General features: G+C 32.0%; 1 protein-coding gene across 3 annotated transcripts; it reads left to right on the top strand.

The window, feature by feature from the left end:
• Positions 1-701: 701 nt before the first annotated feature.
• On the top strand, positions 702-13,988 carry LOC149654248 (tetratricopeptide repeat protein 39B-like). 3 transcript variants are annotated; one of them, XM_089845696.1, is made up of 19 exons: positions 702-1,235; positions 3,748-3,877; positions 4,319-4,350; positions 4,441-4,557; positions 5,236-5,311; positions 6,131-6,260; positions 7,031-7,163; positions 7,891-7,990; positions 8,670-8,735; positions 8,852-8,963; positions 9,039-9,106; positions 9,496-9,555; positions 9,610-9,701; positions 9,784-9,945; positions 10,018-10,135; positions 10,506-10,614; positions 11,270-11,384; positions 11,740-11,856; positions 12,145-13,988. In XM_089845696.1, the coding sequence occupies exons 1-19, from the start codon at positions 1,183-1,185 to the stop codon at positions 12,302-12,304; spliced, it is 1,950 nt and encodes a 649-aa protein (XP_089701822.1). In that variant the 5' UTR covers positions 702-1,182; the 3' UTR covers positions 12,305-13,988. The 3 variants fall into 3 exon arrangements, with proteins under 3 accessions (XP_089701822.1, XP_089701823.1, XP_089701824.1); XM_089845697.1 differs by lacking the exon at positions 702-1,235 and adding an exon at positions 2,293-2,432; XM_089845698.1 differs by lacking the exon at positions 702-1,235 and adding an exon at positions 2,496-3,139.
• Positions 13,989-14,340: the final 352 nt, after the last annotated feature.

The following is a 14,340-nucleotide window of genomic DNA, read 5'->3' as shown; positions in this document are numbered from 1 at the left end:
GGTAGTTTAAGTTTCCCTTTGTTGTTTCAGAACTTAGGGATAATAAGAGATTCATGAACATTCTTTGAGTATTGAGTTGATATGCATACTTCTTCACTATCTCTTTTCTAAATACTTTGGATTCATTTAAACAGGGCTAAGAAATAAGCAAATACTTTCATTTATTTCGTCAAGTCTGTTATATAATCTGTATAAATAAAACCGTCCTTACCACCAATGGTACTCAACATATCATGTGAATGCACCTTGAATTGTTAAACCGCGCCAAATTTCAAATGCTAAACAAAGGCTTACTGAATGTTTTAAAATTAGATGCATTAGTGGCTGGTGCAAGGCAATCATCAGTGTATAAGCTAAGTCGCATAAATGTGACACTAGTTGGATATAGAATACGTTTCCCTATATCATGACGTCACAAAGACATTTTTATTAGCATACAGTATTAATTTATGGTCAAACGGTCAAAAGCTAACACGCGCCTAGGTTTTAAATAATCCTAGCGAAGTAAAACATGTCAATAACAACTATCACCTTGAATTGTCGTTAAGTACGACAAACTTCATCGTATTTCGCTACAACCAAATGTTATTGATAAACTAGATTCTATTTCTACAGGTGCTGATATTTCAAGGTGATAAACAACCATGCTATACTTTTCCACACAAGCCCCGCGTACTAAAATTAAAATATGGTTCTAATTACACGCTATTTCGACTTAGGAGAAAGGAAACCAAGGGGAATAACGGGGGATAACAGTCTACAGAATTCGTGGCTTCCCAGAAGGCATAAGTTGATGGCCTCAATGCTCTTCAGCGCGAGGAAGTAACTGCGTTATAAAAAATATACATTAACTACACAACATAACGCGTTGGGTCGCCAACGGAGAAAGACGGGGGAAATACTATCTCGTTCTAGTTTCGTGCTAAATTTGTACATCTTATTCTAGAACGAAGATTCACAGCTCGTTCCAACTTTTTCACGTTTTTAACTCAGTTTTTCTCGAGCTAGTGACGTAATTTTTTCGGGTCAATCGATCGCCGGTTTAGTATAGAGTGTTTAGAAGTTTGTGGTTTGTCGAAGGAGAAACTCCGAATTGAATTATAAGGCATCGGAAAAGTGATATTTTCGATATAAAATTGATTAAATTCGCAATTATCTTGATTGTGGATTTTTGTGTGAATCATGGCTACACCAGTAGCTATCTGCTCACCATGCAGGACACCTAACACCTACCGGTAAGCGGATTTTATAGATATTTTTTGTATTCGAAATTTCGGGGTATTTCAATAAAACATAACATGAATCACAAAGAAGCAGTTGTATTGCTCTCTAAATATAATTCCTAACAATTTCACTAAAACAGCTAGTGTAGTCAAACGGGTACATTTTTGTTCAAGGTAGATTGCCAGTCCATTTAGTATTTAAAATAAAGTGTGTATTGTATTGTACTTTGAATTTAAAAACTGATGTACAAAGCGTTCGAAAAATGGATAGTTTCCAATACTAGTATATCACAATAAATTTTTGTATTTTGCACGTTAAATTGTATTAGTTAAGAGATAATTCAGTAAATCTTGTCAAGTGATAATCAGGCCTTAGATCATGTCAGTGTTAGTTATGTCCTTCCCATAAACTGCTAAAAATATAAAAACATTTTCAAAGCATTTCTAAAATAAAATAATAAACTTTAAAAAGTTCCGCATCGGGGTCGGATTTGACAATTATTAGCTTCAAAACAAGGTAAACTAAATCACTCTCCGGAGTCCTGAAGGTACAGTACTTGAGATAATTCATCGTTAATTTATGAGAAAGTTTATTTTTCCTTGAAATTATGATAATATCACTTAACTTTTTTTAATATTCATGTCTCGTTTTGAATTTCTCATACATTTAAACGACACATTTAGTTATTTTAGTCTTTGATTTAAATAAACTCAAGATGGGTTAGCTATTTGAGAAGGACCTTTAGCTTCTATGGTTTCCCAGGGATTTATCATTTAAATCATGACAGGAAAGTCGAAACGAGTTTCTCTTCAATTAGCTAAGTAACCCCGTAAAGCAGGGTCACAAACTGTTTAACTGACAATAATTTTCTTCAATTTAATTTTGTTGACCATTAAATTTAAAAAAAATTCTTATTTTAAAAATGTTTGACATAAATTCGCTTAAAAGATAATCTCCCATTTGAATGCTCAATTTTTATATCAAAACATTTCTTTTGATTAGAATGTGGAACAAGGGGTTGTATTGTTTATCTTAACTTATGTTAAAGTGGTACGGTGCAGTCCCAAACACAGTCGGTGTTCAATACGCTCCAGTTAGTCTTAAACATCTTAATTATTATCTAGTAAAATTAATTAATAACAAATTATTTGGTCTTTAAGTCGAGTTTGTTCCGCCTTTTTCTGTACATAAAATAATTGCGCTCTAAAGTAAGGAAATATTTACGTAAAATCAAGTGTGGGATTTTAAAAATTTAACTATTAATCGGTTTGATTTAACTTTAAGAAATTGAAGAGCCTTGTAATCAAAAGCTATGGTAGCCGCTTTCTTTCAACGAAGTTCATTTGAAACGTGTTTCTTTTTAAAATTTCCACCAACGCTTTTTCGTATTTAGAGTGTTTTTCTAAGTTTTCAGTTCTTAATCTGGGGAATGACCCAGATTGTATTTCACGGTCAAATCTTTCGGAGATAACAGCACCGTGTACTCTCTTGGCGCTTTGCTATGTCCCCAATTATTTCTTAAGTAAATGTATATATTTAAAAGTTTTAAGAAATGTATCGTTAGGTCTATTTTCTTCTTAAAATGCATAGTTAAGTATTTCTTAGTCTAATTGGTTCGTGCACTTTATAATACTAAAAACATAAATCAGAAGAAAAGAATTGTTTTGATAAAGAACTACTTTTGTTATCAATAACTTTCGCTTGAATTGAACAAAACATCAAAACATTTATTTTTAAAACTTTAAAATGTTTACTGCACGTGCCCATACTATGGTGTGTTAAATTTGGTAACCCATTGTTGCAATTAAAATAACTTTATTCTGTGATCGGCCTCTATAATTTTTCGAAAACTGGTTTGTTATGGACATTTTGGGACTTTCTGGAATAGTAGTATAGTTTTAAAATTTCTAAATTGGTCAGTTGTTTTAAATATTTTTTCTTAACTCTTTCAAAACTTGTATACCATTCGTAGTGCTACGGTACAATAGGAATAGGTGCTTGTATTTTCTATAAATAATTCAATCGGTACACCAATGAAAACCGCTTATAGGGGCAGCTCGTCAATACAGAGTTTAAGAAAAACGTGCGCGAAAACTTCCAGACGTAAGAATTTTCAAGTTTGGCACGAGATCAATTACTCGTGATTTAAATTTAAATTTCAAATTAGACTTAACTCGTAAAAGTCCCCGTCAAATTTTAACGAAACATCGTTCCCCGTATCTTGGTACTAATACTAATTCTCTAATGCTTTTCTAAATTAGTTTATAGAAATAATTTTTTATTTATTATTTCTGAGTAAACTTATAACGTGTTCACATTTAATATTAAAATAAAATTTTGTCAAGGGACAATTGCCAAATAAATTTCAATCGGGCACAGGTATTGTCAAGCAATACCTGGAGCAAAATTAAATTATTCCAAGGTTGCTTCCTGGAGACTCAGCATTAAAGGCGCGTCAAATTGAACGAAACGTCGCGTTATTTTAATCATTCCCGCCTTTTGTTTTTATTACGTGCGACGTAGGAGTATCGTAGAATCAGATCATCTGAATATGGAGGACGTTGTATTTAGGGACTGCAGCGACCAGCAGATGTCCTCAAATTTTGCTCTTAACGGACACTCTAAAATGGCAGCCGGCGACAGCGACGATGAGGTAAGGACCCTTTGAAATCTTTCTGAGACAGGAAGTACCGTTATATTACGCTCTCTTTAACTCTAAGCGTTTGTAACGGAGATAAAAGATAACGGTGCTATCCCTTAGAATTCTCTTAACCCGTTAAAATCAAATTAAAATCAAAATAATAAACGCCTATACTGTATATTCAATGCGCGAAGCGAAACTCTAGATTTTCTCGATCGATTTTGTTATGGTGTAGGCGTATAAATCCTAATGTATAATACAGTTACAGAGGGGACCTTTTCGGGGCAAGCTTATGATAAGCTTCAGGGATTAGATAACGAAATACGCTGGGGAAGGCGGGAGCGAGATAACGCGGGATTTTAATCGAATTGCTAGGTTGCGTTGTGAAGTCTTTTTAACCGACAATAATTTAAAATATTCATAATTTATGATAATTAAAATTGTTTGTTATAGACGTTCGAAGATGCGGTGGAGGGTTATTCGCAGTAAGTGCCAATTAATAATTTCCCGCCAAATTTTAAATTTTCCCGCCAGTTATCCGTCTCCTAACTGTAGATAATATTTTATGTACATAGCCCGCCTGATAAAGGTTCTTGCCCGGGATTGGATGCCTCAATTGAAGCCGCCGCTAAAGCATTAGATTTATTTCTAAATAATCATTTTAATGATGCAATGACACTCATGAAACAATGGTAATTATTAAAAATTAATTAAAAATATGTCATAATATACACTATTTAAAAGGGGGCGCTTGATAAAGGGTTACGACGAAAGGAACATTGAACAACAAAGACTTTAGATAAGGCTCAAAATTACCAGTCCACTACCAAATGTGGTCCGTATTATTTGAAGTATTATTTACGTCTTTGTTGTTATCTACATATCCATGAATGTTCCTTCTAAAGGCCTCTTCAGACGATAAAACTTTTAACTGAAATAGACGAGTCCAAAATTTGAGTCAACGAAAAATTATCTTGTCTAACTTCTGTTCACACAACTCAAGTTGACTCATCTAAATGAGTCAAAACGTTGTTTCGTCTCAAAGGGCCTTTAGTAAAACAAGATGGTGAACACACCAGACTTTAAAGAGTCTATTACGAGTTTCCACGTCAAAATTATATGACATTTAAGACACATAAAAATAACCCACTCTTTCACTTCCCGAACCCATAAGTTAGGTTATAAAAACAAAGTTGCAAAAAACTGTATCTAAATTTACCCTTTTCCCCCTGTCATTTCTATTTCTATTTTTGTAAACATTTCCGTCTTACCTAATTAAGCTTAAGCATATATCCTGAAGCTATAGACGGAAACGCAATTATCTATATCAAAATATACAGTTTATACTTTAAAAATGAACGTCTTTTCAGGTCTCACGTTAGCATGTACCATGCATTAGGAAAAGGAACCGTACTTTTCATGCAAGCTGTATTAACATTAGAAGCTGTAAGTTGGAATAAGTTAATTAATTCGTGTAATTAAATTAAGTTGGTTTGATTATCCTGAAGCATTCTATCATCATTAAATTATTTGAGCTTTTTTTTTTTACTGAAATAAACATCATCTGAATAAATAAGGTTTTATAATGGCACACCCAACTTGTTAAAGTGAATTTTCGCGCGCGTCTCAGTCTCTCAGAAGCATTCGAGGGGCCACTCACTTTTAGTAATCGGTGAACATCACTGTACAAAAGGGATTACTTTTTATCTTTAAGTTTCCTACCCTTTACAGTGCTTAAATAATTACGAGAAATTGATTCTGAGAGTGATTAGCCCCTCGGACGCATTTTAACAAGTTGCCTCAAGACTACAATTCTTTTATAAATAGTTTACAGGCTAGGAGGATTCATACCATTTGCAAAAGGAGGCCTGGCTTTTGACTCACCTAGGGAGTCGGCCCTCCTTGTGTAAATGGTATGGATCCTCCTAGGATGTAAACTATGTATAGAGTAGCTTATTCCGAAATGACCATAAGCCTATAATACTCTCCATAAGTATGGGTAGAAAGGATTAAATATACATATAAGATATAAAAATTTTTAAAAACATTATAGGCCAAAATTTTTATTTAAATGTAACCAATACACTTTCTCCCGCTGTTTTACGACACTAGTATTAAATCCTTATAAATTCCGTATTCATTAGTATTTAATTAAGGTCAAGATTGTTGATTATGACCTTTTATGACCGCCATATCAGATTTAATATCCCTTATAAAAGCTTGATTGCGCAATTATTTTTATATCTGTTAACGTTTTATTTGCAGAGTGATATAGAAGCAGCTTTAGAAGCTCTTCACCAAGCGGTTGATGTGTGTAATAGTAGAAGGCGCAGGAACGCTATGGCCTACGTCACACGATTAATCCGTGGTGTTGATTTCAACTGCTATACCGAAGGTATTAACATAAATTTTACTCAAAACAAAAGCGGTGTCTTTGACTCGTATTTTTAAAGAAAGAAAAGAAAAATAACACCCAAAATTGTCCTAAAAACTCAACAGTTTCCCTTCTTTGTCGCGGAAGAGATCTTATCTTCTTTAAATGTTAATCGTTAAACTTATACTAGATCCTGGGAATTCCGTGGGCAACGTTGGGAAAAGTTACCCTTCATTATTTGCAGTAACCGCTCTTTATCAACGCAGCATCTTCCCTCTAATTAGGTTTTCTCTGATAATAGACCCAAAGCAAATCATCAGTTTAAGAGACCTATGTTCATGTTTTTTCATATGTTCTTAGATCTTATTTGGGTTCTTGGTTGGTACAAACTATTTCAATAACGTTTCGCCACAATTGCCCACGATGTTCTCATGGCCTGTATATATGGGAACGTATAGAAAACACCCCAACCTTGATTTTTGTCCCCGTTTTTTTAGCCATTATACTTCACAGCTTAAGTAAGCTTATGCTTATATATTTGGGGAAGTATATTTTACTATTTCCTGGTTACCGAATAGTTTTTGTAACTTCGCGGAAGTTTTAGCTAAAATGTTAAATTGTAGCGGGTATTATTTTTTTTTTAACATATCATGGTGCATTTGACAGTTCACTGGTTTCCAAATTTTTATTTAACATCACGAAAACCAAACTGTTACATAGGCTAGGAATTAACGTTGCTAGGGTTACGGTTAAGCCAAGAATATAACATTTGATGTAATATTATTTTTCAGAGGAAGTTCATGCGGAATTATGCTACGCCGAATGTCTTTTACTAATCGCCCTTTTGACCTTTGTATCGGATCAAAGTTTGGTCAGTTTCGTGAAAGGAGGATTGAGGATACGTTCCTGTTATAACTCCTACAAGTATGATAACCACTTTTATGTATTTGCATGTACAGGGTGTTTCTGATAAGTCTGCATTCCATAATTTAAGGGGGATGTTCTTTGGGAAATCGATTTTGAGTTTAAAATGTAACTTCTATCTCCATTTTTCCACAAGGGGCCTTTGTTTTCGAGTTAAGATTGGATGGAGTATTTTACGGATGACCCCTTAAATTTAATTAAGAAACTGATTTAGACAATGATTTATAATTTAACTAAGGGGTCATCCCTAAAACACTGCAATCTAAAAACTTAAGAGCTTTAATTTGGCATTAATATATGGGAATAATCTTTTGTACCTACAAAGCAAAGTAGTTTAAATACGTTAACATTTTACTTGCACAAGGAAGAGATTTGGTTTATGTATAAAGAAAGATACATTGTAGATAAATACACGTCTAAAAATGTTCAGAAAAGAAAACGAACAAATATAAAAATAACACACATCTCTTTTCGAAACCCATTCTCCAAATCAAAATTTAGGGCATCACAAAAACGTCAAACGGCTTAAAAACACAGATACATATTCTAGGGTTTTTATATCTTTTTTACAGTTTCAATTTATACCAAACAATACTTTAAAATAATACTTTTTAAAATAAATTTATACCGAATCTTTTCCCTGACAGTGTATAATTTTGCATATATCGTATTATTTCAATTTTACCTATAATTACGATTAAAATTATTTATTTTTGACGAAATATAGAGAATGCATGCTGATATTAGAAGCTCGAAGCTGGGAAAATACCTGGAGAAAGCAGCATTTTGAGAGTGGAGTTAAAATGGGAGTTGGCGCATTCAATCTGGTAAATAATATTCCAAATTATTGCCGTATATTTGTTTAGAATTATTATCAGAATTATGTATAAATATACAAGGGGCTAGGCTATATAAGTAGGGTTAATAACCTCTATAATTTATAGTGGTTTTCGCTAGTCCCCCTAACTGAATTTCGAAAATACCATAAAATCCTATATTTTCATGGACAAAATCCCATAAAATTCTATAAAAACACAGATTTTCGAGGAAAAAATCCCATAAAATCCTATATTTTCATGGACAAAATCCCATAAAATCCTATATTTTCATGGACAAAATCCCATAAAATTCTATAAAATCACAGATTTTCGAGGAAAAAAATCCCATAAAATCCTATGGGAATCATAAATCTGCGCGAAAAAAATTAGAAATCAAAATCTCCATAGAAAAAAAAAAATCAAATTTTCCTAAAACATATTTCAAAATTCCGCTGGGACTTTGCTGTTCATTTAGATTTTTTATGGAACTTCTAAATGCTTAGTTCATCTGGGCGAGCTGGGGAAAAATAATAGCTGCAGTATTCAAATAGCTAAACCACACTTACAGCGGAAAGGGCGAGCCGCTTTTCTCAATTCATTTCAAATCATTGTTTAATATTTATTATTTATCCATTTCCCTTTAATTGTAATTTAATCAAATATCGCGCATTTTATTATTCTTTTTTAGATGATTTCACAACTACCAACCCGAATTCTTAAATTATTAGAATTTATTGGATTCTCAGGAAATAGGGTATAACCTCATTTCTTTTTTTAATTTATTCGATTTACGTATTTTGAGGGTCAATAAACTTAAGTTTTTTAGGTTTCCAATAAACTTATTCAAATGTTTATTTTAATTTTTTACAGACATTAGGTATAAAAGATTTAGAAGAAGGCTATAACCTAAGGGATGGTATACGGTCACCCTTGTGCGCCCTAATATTAGTCGCTTATCACACTATGGTCACATACATTATCGGTACGTTATTTATATCACTAATTATGGACTAATTAATTAAGGGAATGCAAAAAAATTAATTTTTAAATATTTTAGGGAATGGTGATGGAGATATCAAAGGGTGTGAACAAATTTTGAGGGAAATGTTGCCAAAATATCCAAAGGTAATTATCAAATTTTTATTATTGTGTGTGGAACATTTATTTTGTTTGGGGAAACGCGGTACTGCCGACGGAAGAATAGGTATGGAAAATTACAGGCTTGGGAAATTATGTAATATTGAAAGAAAGAAGCTTGCCGTACGCCTTATGATCCCTTATCAGTTATAAATTATCATTAATCACAGAATTGAATTAATTTAATATTAATGTGCCTCGGAACGTAGGTCTTATTTGCCCCTTTATGGCTAATTTTGCTTACAAAGTTTCAATGGTCTGCGATTTAGTATAGTAATATCATCCATCGGTGGTATGACGATTTTCAGAAAAAAAATGTTCAATAGTTAAATACTTTAAACTATATAAATTACTAAACTACACAATTTTAATTATAGGGAGCATTATGGCTTTTCTTTCATGGTAGATTAAAGCAAATTCAAGGAAAAATCGACAGTGTAAGTATTACATATTTTAGGTTTTTTTAAGCCTAAGTGACTTGTTTTCAACAGGCAATCTCTACATTTCATCAATCAATCAGTACTCAGTCCGAATGGCGCCAATTTCATTATTTATGTCATTGGGAATTATTGTGGTGTTATAGGTAAGTTAAACAAAATTTAGTTCGACTAAAATTTGAGACTAAATTTGCACTCTATAATGACAAAAATGTCACTTCATCCCAGCTTTAAGTGTGATTGGTACAATTCCGGGGAAAGTTCGAACACACTCCGAAAGGAGTGTCGATGGTCACCTGCGGTTTATACATACGTATACGGTACTATGTTGTATATGCAGGCCATAGAAGGAAAACCCGAATTAATGGATGAAATTGATACCTTATATAAGTACGTGGTTTTAATATAATAACTGCTAGTCAATTGTCGTTTAAATTAATTAGTGTAAATTTGTCATTTTAGACGAGTACCTACGCTGAAACAAAGACTGGCAGGGAAGTCTCTTCCCATTGAGAAATTTGTAGTTAGAAAAACTAACAAATACTACGCTCAAAACTGTAGACTCATCTTTCCGGCTTTGGTAAGTTTCAACTGGTATTTTTTAACCATTTACTGTCCTACTTACGTCTAAAGATCTTTGACTGATTACTTATCGCGATGAATATATTAAGATTGAAGCTTTTCACCTTTGTTTGGCACATAATTTTCACCGAAAAAAACCGGTTTTTAAATGGAAAATTAAATATAAAAAATAAAACCAAGCTTTTCAAATCGACAAATAAAATTTATTTATATTTAAATCTAAGAACTAATAACAATATTATCTAATGTCCTTTTCTGGGAAAATATTGTTCGATTCAAAAAATAAAATAGAGTCTATAAACTTTTATAAAATAACCATGTTTATTTAATTTTAATCTTAAAAATTCTTGTTGTATTTATTTCCGCAGGAACTAATGTACGTGTGGAACAGTTTTCCAATGATCGGTAACGCACCGGACCTCATCAAAAAGATTCTAAATTTAGTGGATACCACCTTACCAACGGAAGGAAAAGAACGTAAGATTTATTTTATAAATTTTCCCTTTCAAAATGTTCTGTCGAGTGAAAACACGTGTATCACGCGATAGCACCAAGTACATACATTAGGGGGGGCGGTCATTTGAGGCTTAATTTGTACTTGTAAATTTGGCACGATCAGAGATGTAAAAGTTCACTCTCAAAATTTAAATGATTCTCAATTGTAATTGTTTCTTTTACTTCTTGACACGCGATTATAGAAAGAAACGTGTTTGTATTTAATCAATTAAAAGTTAAAAATTTTCCTCGTTTGTTATAAATGGGGTCAATGTTACTAGCCCTTCGGTTGAAATCCAAAATGAATTTTAGCTTAACTCAGGGAAACTTTGTCTAAAATAAAAATTATGAATATTGTAAACTAAATTATATATACTTAAAGATAATTTAAATTTAAGATAATTTTTAAAACCACAATTACATTTTCTCCATAAATTGTTTATGGTTATGAAATTGAAAGGAAACACGCTGAATCCTTTCAAGATCTCCGAACTCGTTCAAGCGAATCTAAGAATAACAATTGATGTACCCCTAGCTTGTCAAAATAACAATGCTTTTATATTCGATATTTTTCAATGCCACAGTTAATGATTTGATGGAAATAATAATAAATTAATTGCTTAATTATTTTAATTAGCAACGGAAGAAAATGTTGAAGATTTCTGCTTGGCCCTGTTACTACGAGGGATGTGTTTAAAACATTTGAGGAACGTTCCAAAAGCCCAAAATTGCTTCAAACAAATCATGTCAAAGTAAGATTTTATATTATTTTTTATCTTTAATATAAATTTATGGTCTTGTTCCTGATACAACTAATAAGGAAACAACATTATGACAGATTTCCCAAGCCCCTATTACAGGGAAAGTTTGGGATATCTTAATTTCTAAGCACGGGGAGTGCTCTACAGTATTAATTTCATACTATATATGCCTATTATAACTCTAAAACATTTTCCTCGTTACACCCAGTATGGTGTATTAATACTATAACATAACAACTAAACCTGTTCACTATAGGCTATTAAAAGATATTTGATGCATTACCTGCCATTTAGGCCTAGGAACTAAGGGAAATAACTAACCGAGTTTGCAATTTATTTTTTCTAGTGAGAAAATGATTGAAGACGATATGTATTTAGTTCCTTTTGCCATGTTTGAACTTGGTTTGATAGAGTTAGAGGAAGGAAGGCTGTTGGAAGCGAGAACACTCTTGGATAATTCCAGGTAAATTTACCTTAACTATAACCACCCGTTTTAAGACTAAAAAAGACTAAAATAGCCATTTAATGCAGTCTCGTTTACCTTGTTATTACGGCCATTTAGTTTTGCGCGTTTTAGAGCTGTGAAAATATTATTCCACCCCCTTGCGGCTGGTCGCCTTTCCCCCATTCTTCCCCAATTTATGGTGTGACCAATTTGGCCTAGCAAAACTGTAATATGGCCGAGGTCATCTTGTTTTTGGGTCATTTAAAAGAAAAACTTTTTGTAAACCACGAATTTTAACCCTTTTAGGCACAACTACCACGGCTACCCGTTAGAGACGATATTACATTTCAGAGTCCATTCTGCCATGCGTCAAGTTAAGGGAAAAGGTGGTGACTCGACCCCTTCTACCCCAGTTCATGCCATGGATCACCATGATCCTTTTGAAGAACTTAAGGTCGGTGATTAAACCCCCAATTACAATTAAAGTTATTATTAAAATTGATCTGATGTGAACAGAACTATAGTTTTGTGCAAGAGCTATTGATAAAATATGACAAGATGAGATCTTTAAGTGTGAAATGTTAAATCAACAGCTCTTGCGCGTAATTAATTACACAATAGTTACTTTGATTTTATGCCGTTCAGTATGTGTTAATTTTTTAAAGTCTATTTCATTTAAAGTTTTACCTTTAACCTTAAATGATTGACCCCTAATAGTATTTATATATATTACAATTAACCTTCGTCAAAATGTATATCCAATGACATTGAACCTTATAATGTTGACCTCTCACCTTTATTTGTTGACCCTTCAGAGCATTTATATATATAATAATAAACCTTTGTCAAAATATATCCATTCTAAAGCTGTCTTCCTAAAAATCTATTCTAAACCAAATCTCAATTAAATCCAATTTAAATCTCAAATTAAATATTGACATTAAAATCTACATATACATATGCCTTTCCGCGGGTAATTTTACAAACCTTGTACTTGAATTAATTCGTGTTTGAAGTAATTTTAAATGATTTAAGTTAACTTAATATTTCTTGCCCTTAAAAAATATATACGATGCGCAAAATGTAGTCTTTCTGGGGGGTTGGTTATACCATATAAAAATGTCCAAAAATCTTTGCGCTAAACGTGATATAATACTAGATGAATAGTTGTATAACTATACTGCAATGTTAAGAGAGAAATTATACATAATTTAGGGCTCAAAATAATTATATTTTTAAGTAATTAAGAAAGGAAAACTATTAAAAAAGGCGAATTTGTACTGGAACTAAGTGAGAGTGATATGTTTACTAACTGGTATGAATTTGTGATTTGATGAAAACGGGTAGAAAGATAATTTTAAATGACTTAGTTTGGGAAATACCTTAATTAGTACTTATCGTAGGCAATTTACTGGGGAATAAAAATAGGCCATTTCGATTGATAACTAAGCGCGAGGGATTAAAGATAAATACGCGAGTAACTTAATTGAAGATAATTAGTTCAAGGCTGACGCCGCGAGACTGCGCGTGACATCAATTGAAATGGCGAATCAGAATATTAATTAACGTAACTAATATTAATTAATAAAAATAACTAACTAAAAAGCAAGATCGTTATATTAAATTAAATATATTTTAAATAATGATAATGCCTGTTTTGGAATACGATAGATATTAAAACTAACTAACTGTTAAACGTATTTTTGGTGACTAGATATGTAATGTAAATATTTCGAAAAAAATGTATTATAAAACTATAAGGTTTTTAAAACGCGGTTATATTTCGAAATAGAGTAAAGATAATATATCTTTTAGCACATATATTATAATAAAAAAAAGATAAAAATAAAATGTGATTATTTTGGTGATCTTTATAAATATTAGAATCTAATATATATATATATTATCTATATACGATACTGCAAAACGTATATGGTACCATAACTAAAGAATAGATATATTAGTTTGTACAATTAAAAAGCTATCATTCCACGATATATGATATGATAATGAGTTCCGAACAAGTTAATGTATAGTGAAAATTATTATGTAATTAACTTAATAGAGAGTAAGTTTAAGTAACTAAACATTAGCGTCGTTCAGTGTAAAATCTTTGTACTATAAGAATAAATTGTTCGAAATATTATTGACTCCTGATTTTATTTTTATCGTCTATCATTCATTATGTCGAAGCCCAAGATAATTAAGTTAATTACAGAGTGTAATTAACTTAAAAATAAATAGGAAATTAAGTTGTTTAAGTAGGAAGCCCTTCTCTAGTTAAAAACTTATTAGAATGAAAATCTAGTGTATTAGTTAAAAAAAAGATTATATTTTAGTATGAAAATAAACATGTTAGTAAGAAAATTAAAATATTAAGTGGGGAAGTTAATGCTTATAGGTGTGCGACGAGGGGCTGTTCACTCTCAGTGTAATTTTATTCAGTTGATTTTTAGTAATCACAACGATTACAATGAGTGAGTAGCCCCTCGTGGTGAACGC

Source organism: Phalangium opilio, unplaced genomic scaffold (genome assembly GCF_054372755.1).
Source record: "Phalangium opilio isolate 3A_F unplaced genomic scaffold, DU_Popi_V2 ptg000079l_1, whole genome shotgun sequence".
Taxonomy (NCBI): domain Eukaryota; kingdom Metazoa; phylum Arthropoda; class Arachnida; order Opiliones; family Phalangiidae; genus Phalangium; species Phalangium opilio.
Note: the sequence above shows the minus strand (reverse complement) of the source record. Positions and strands in the feature narration are given on the sequence as shown.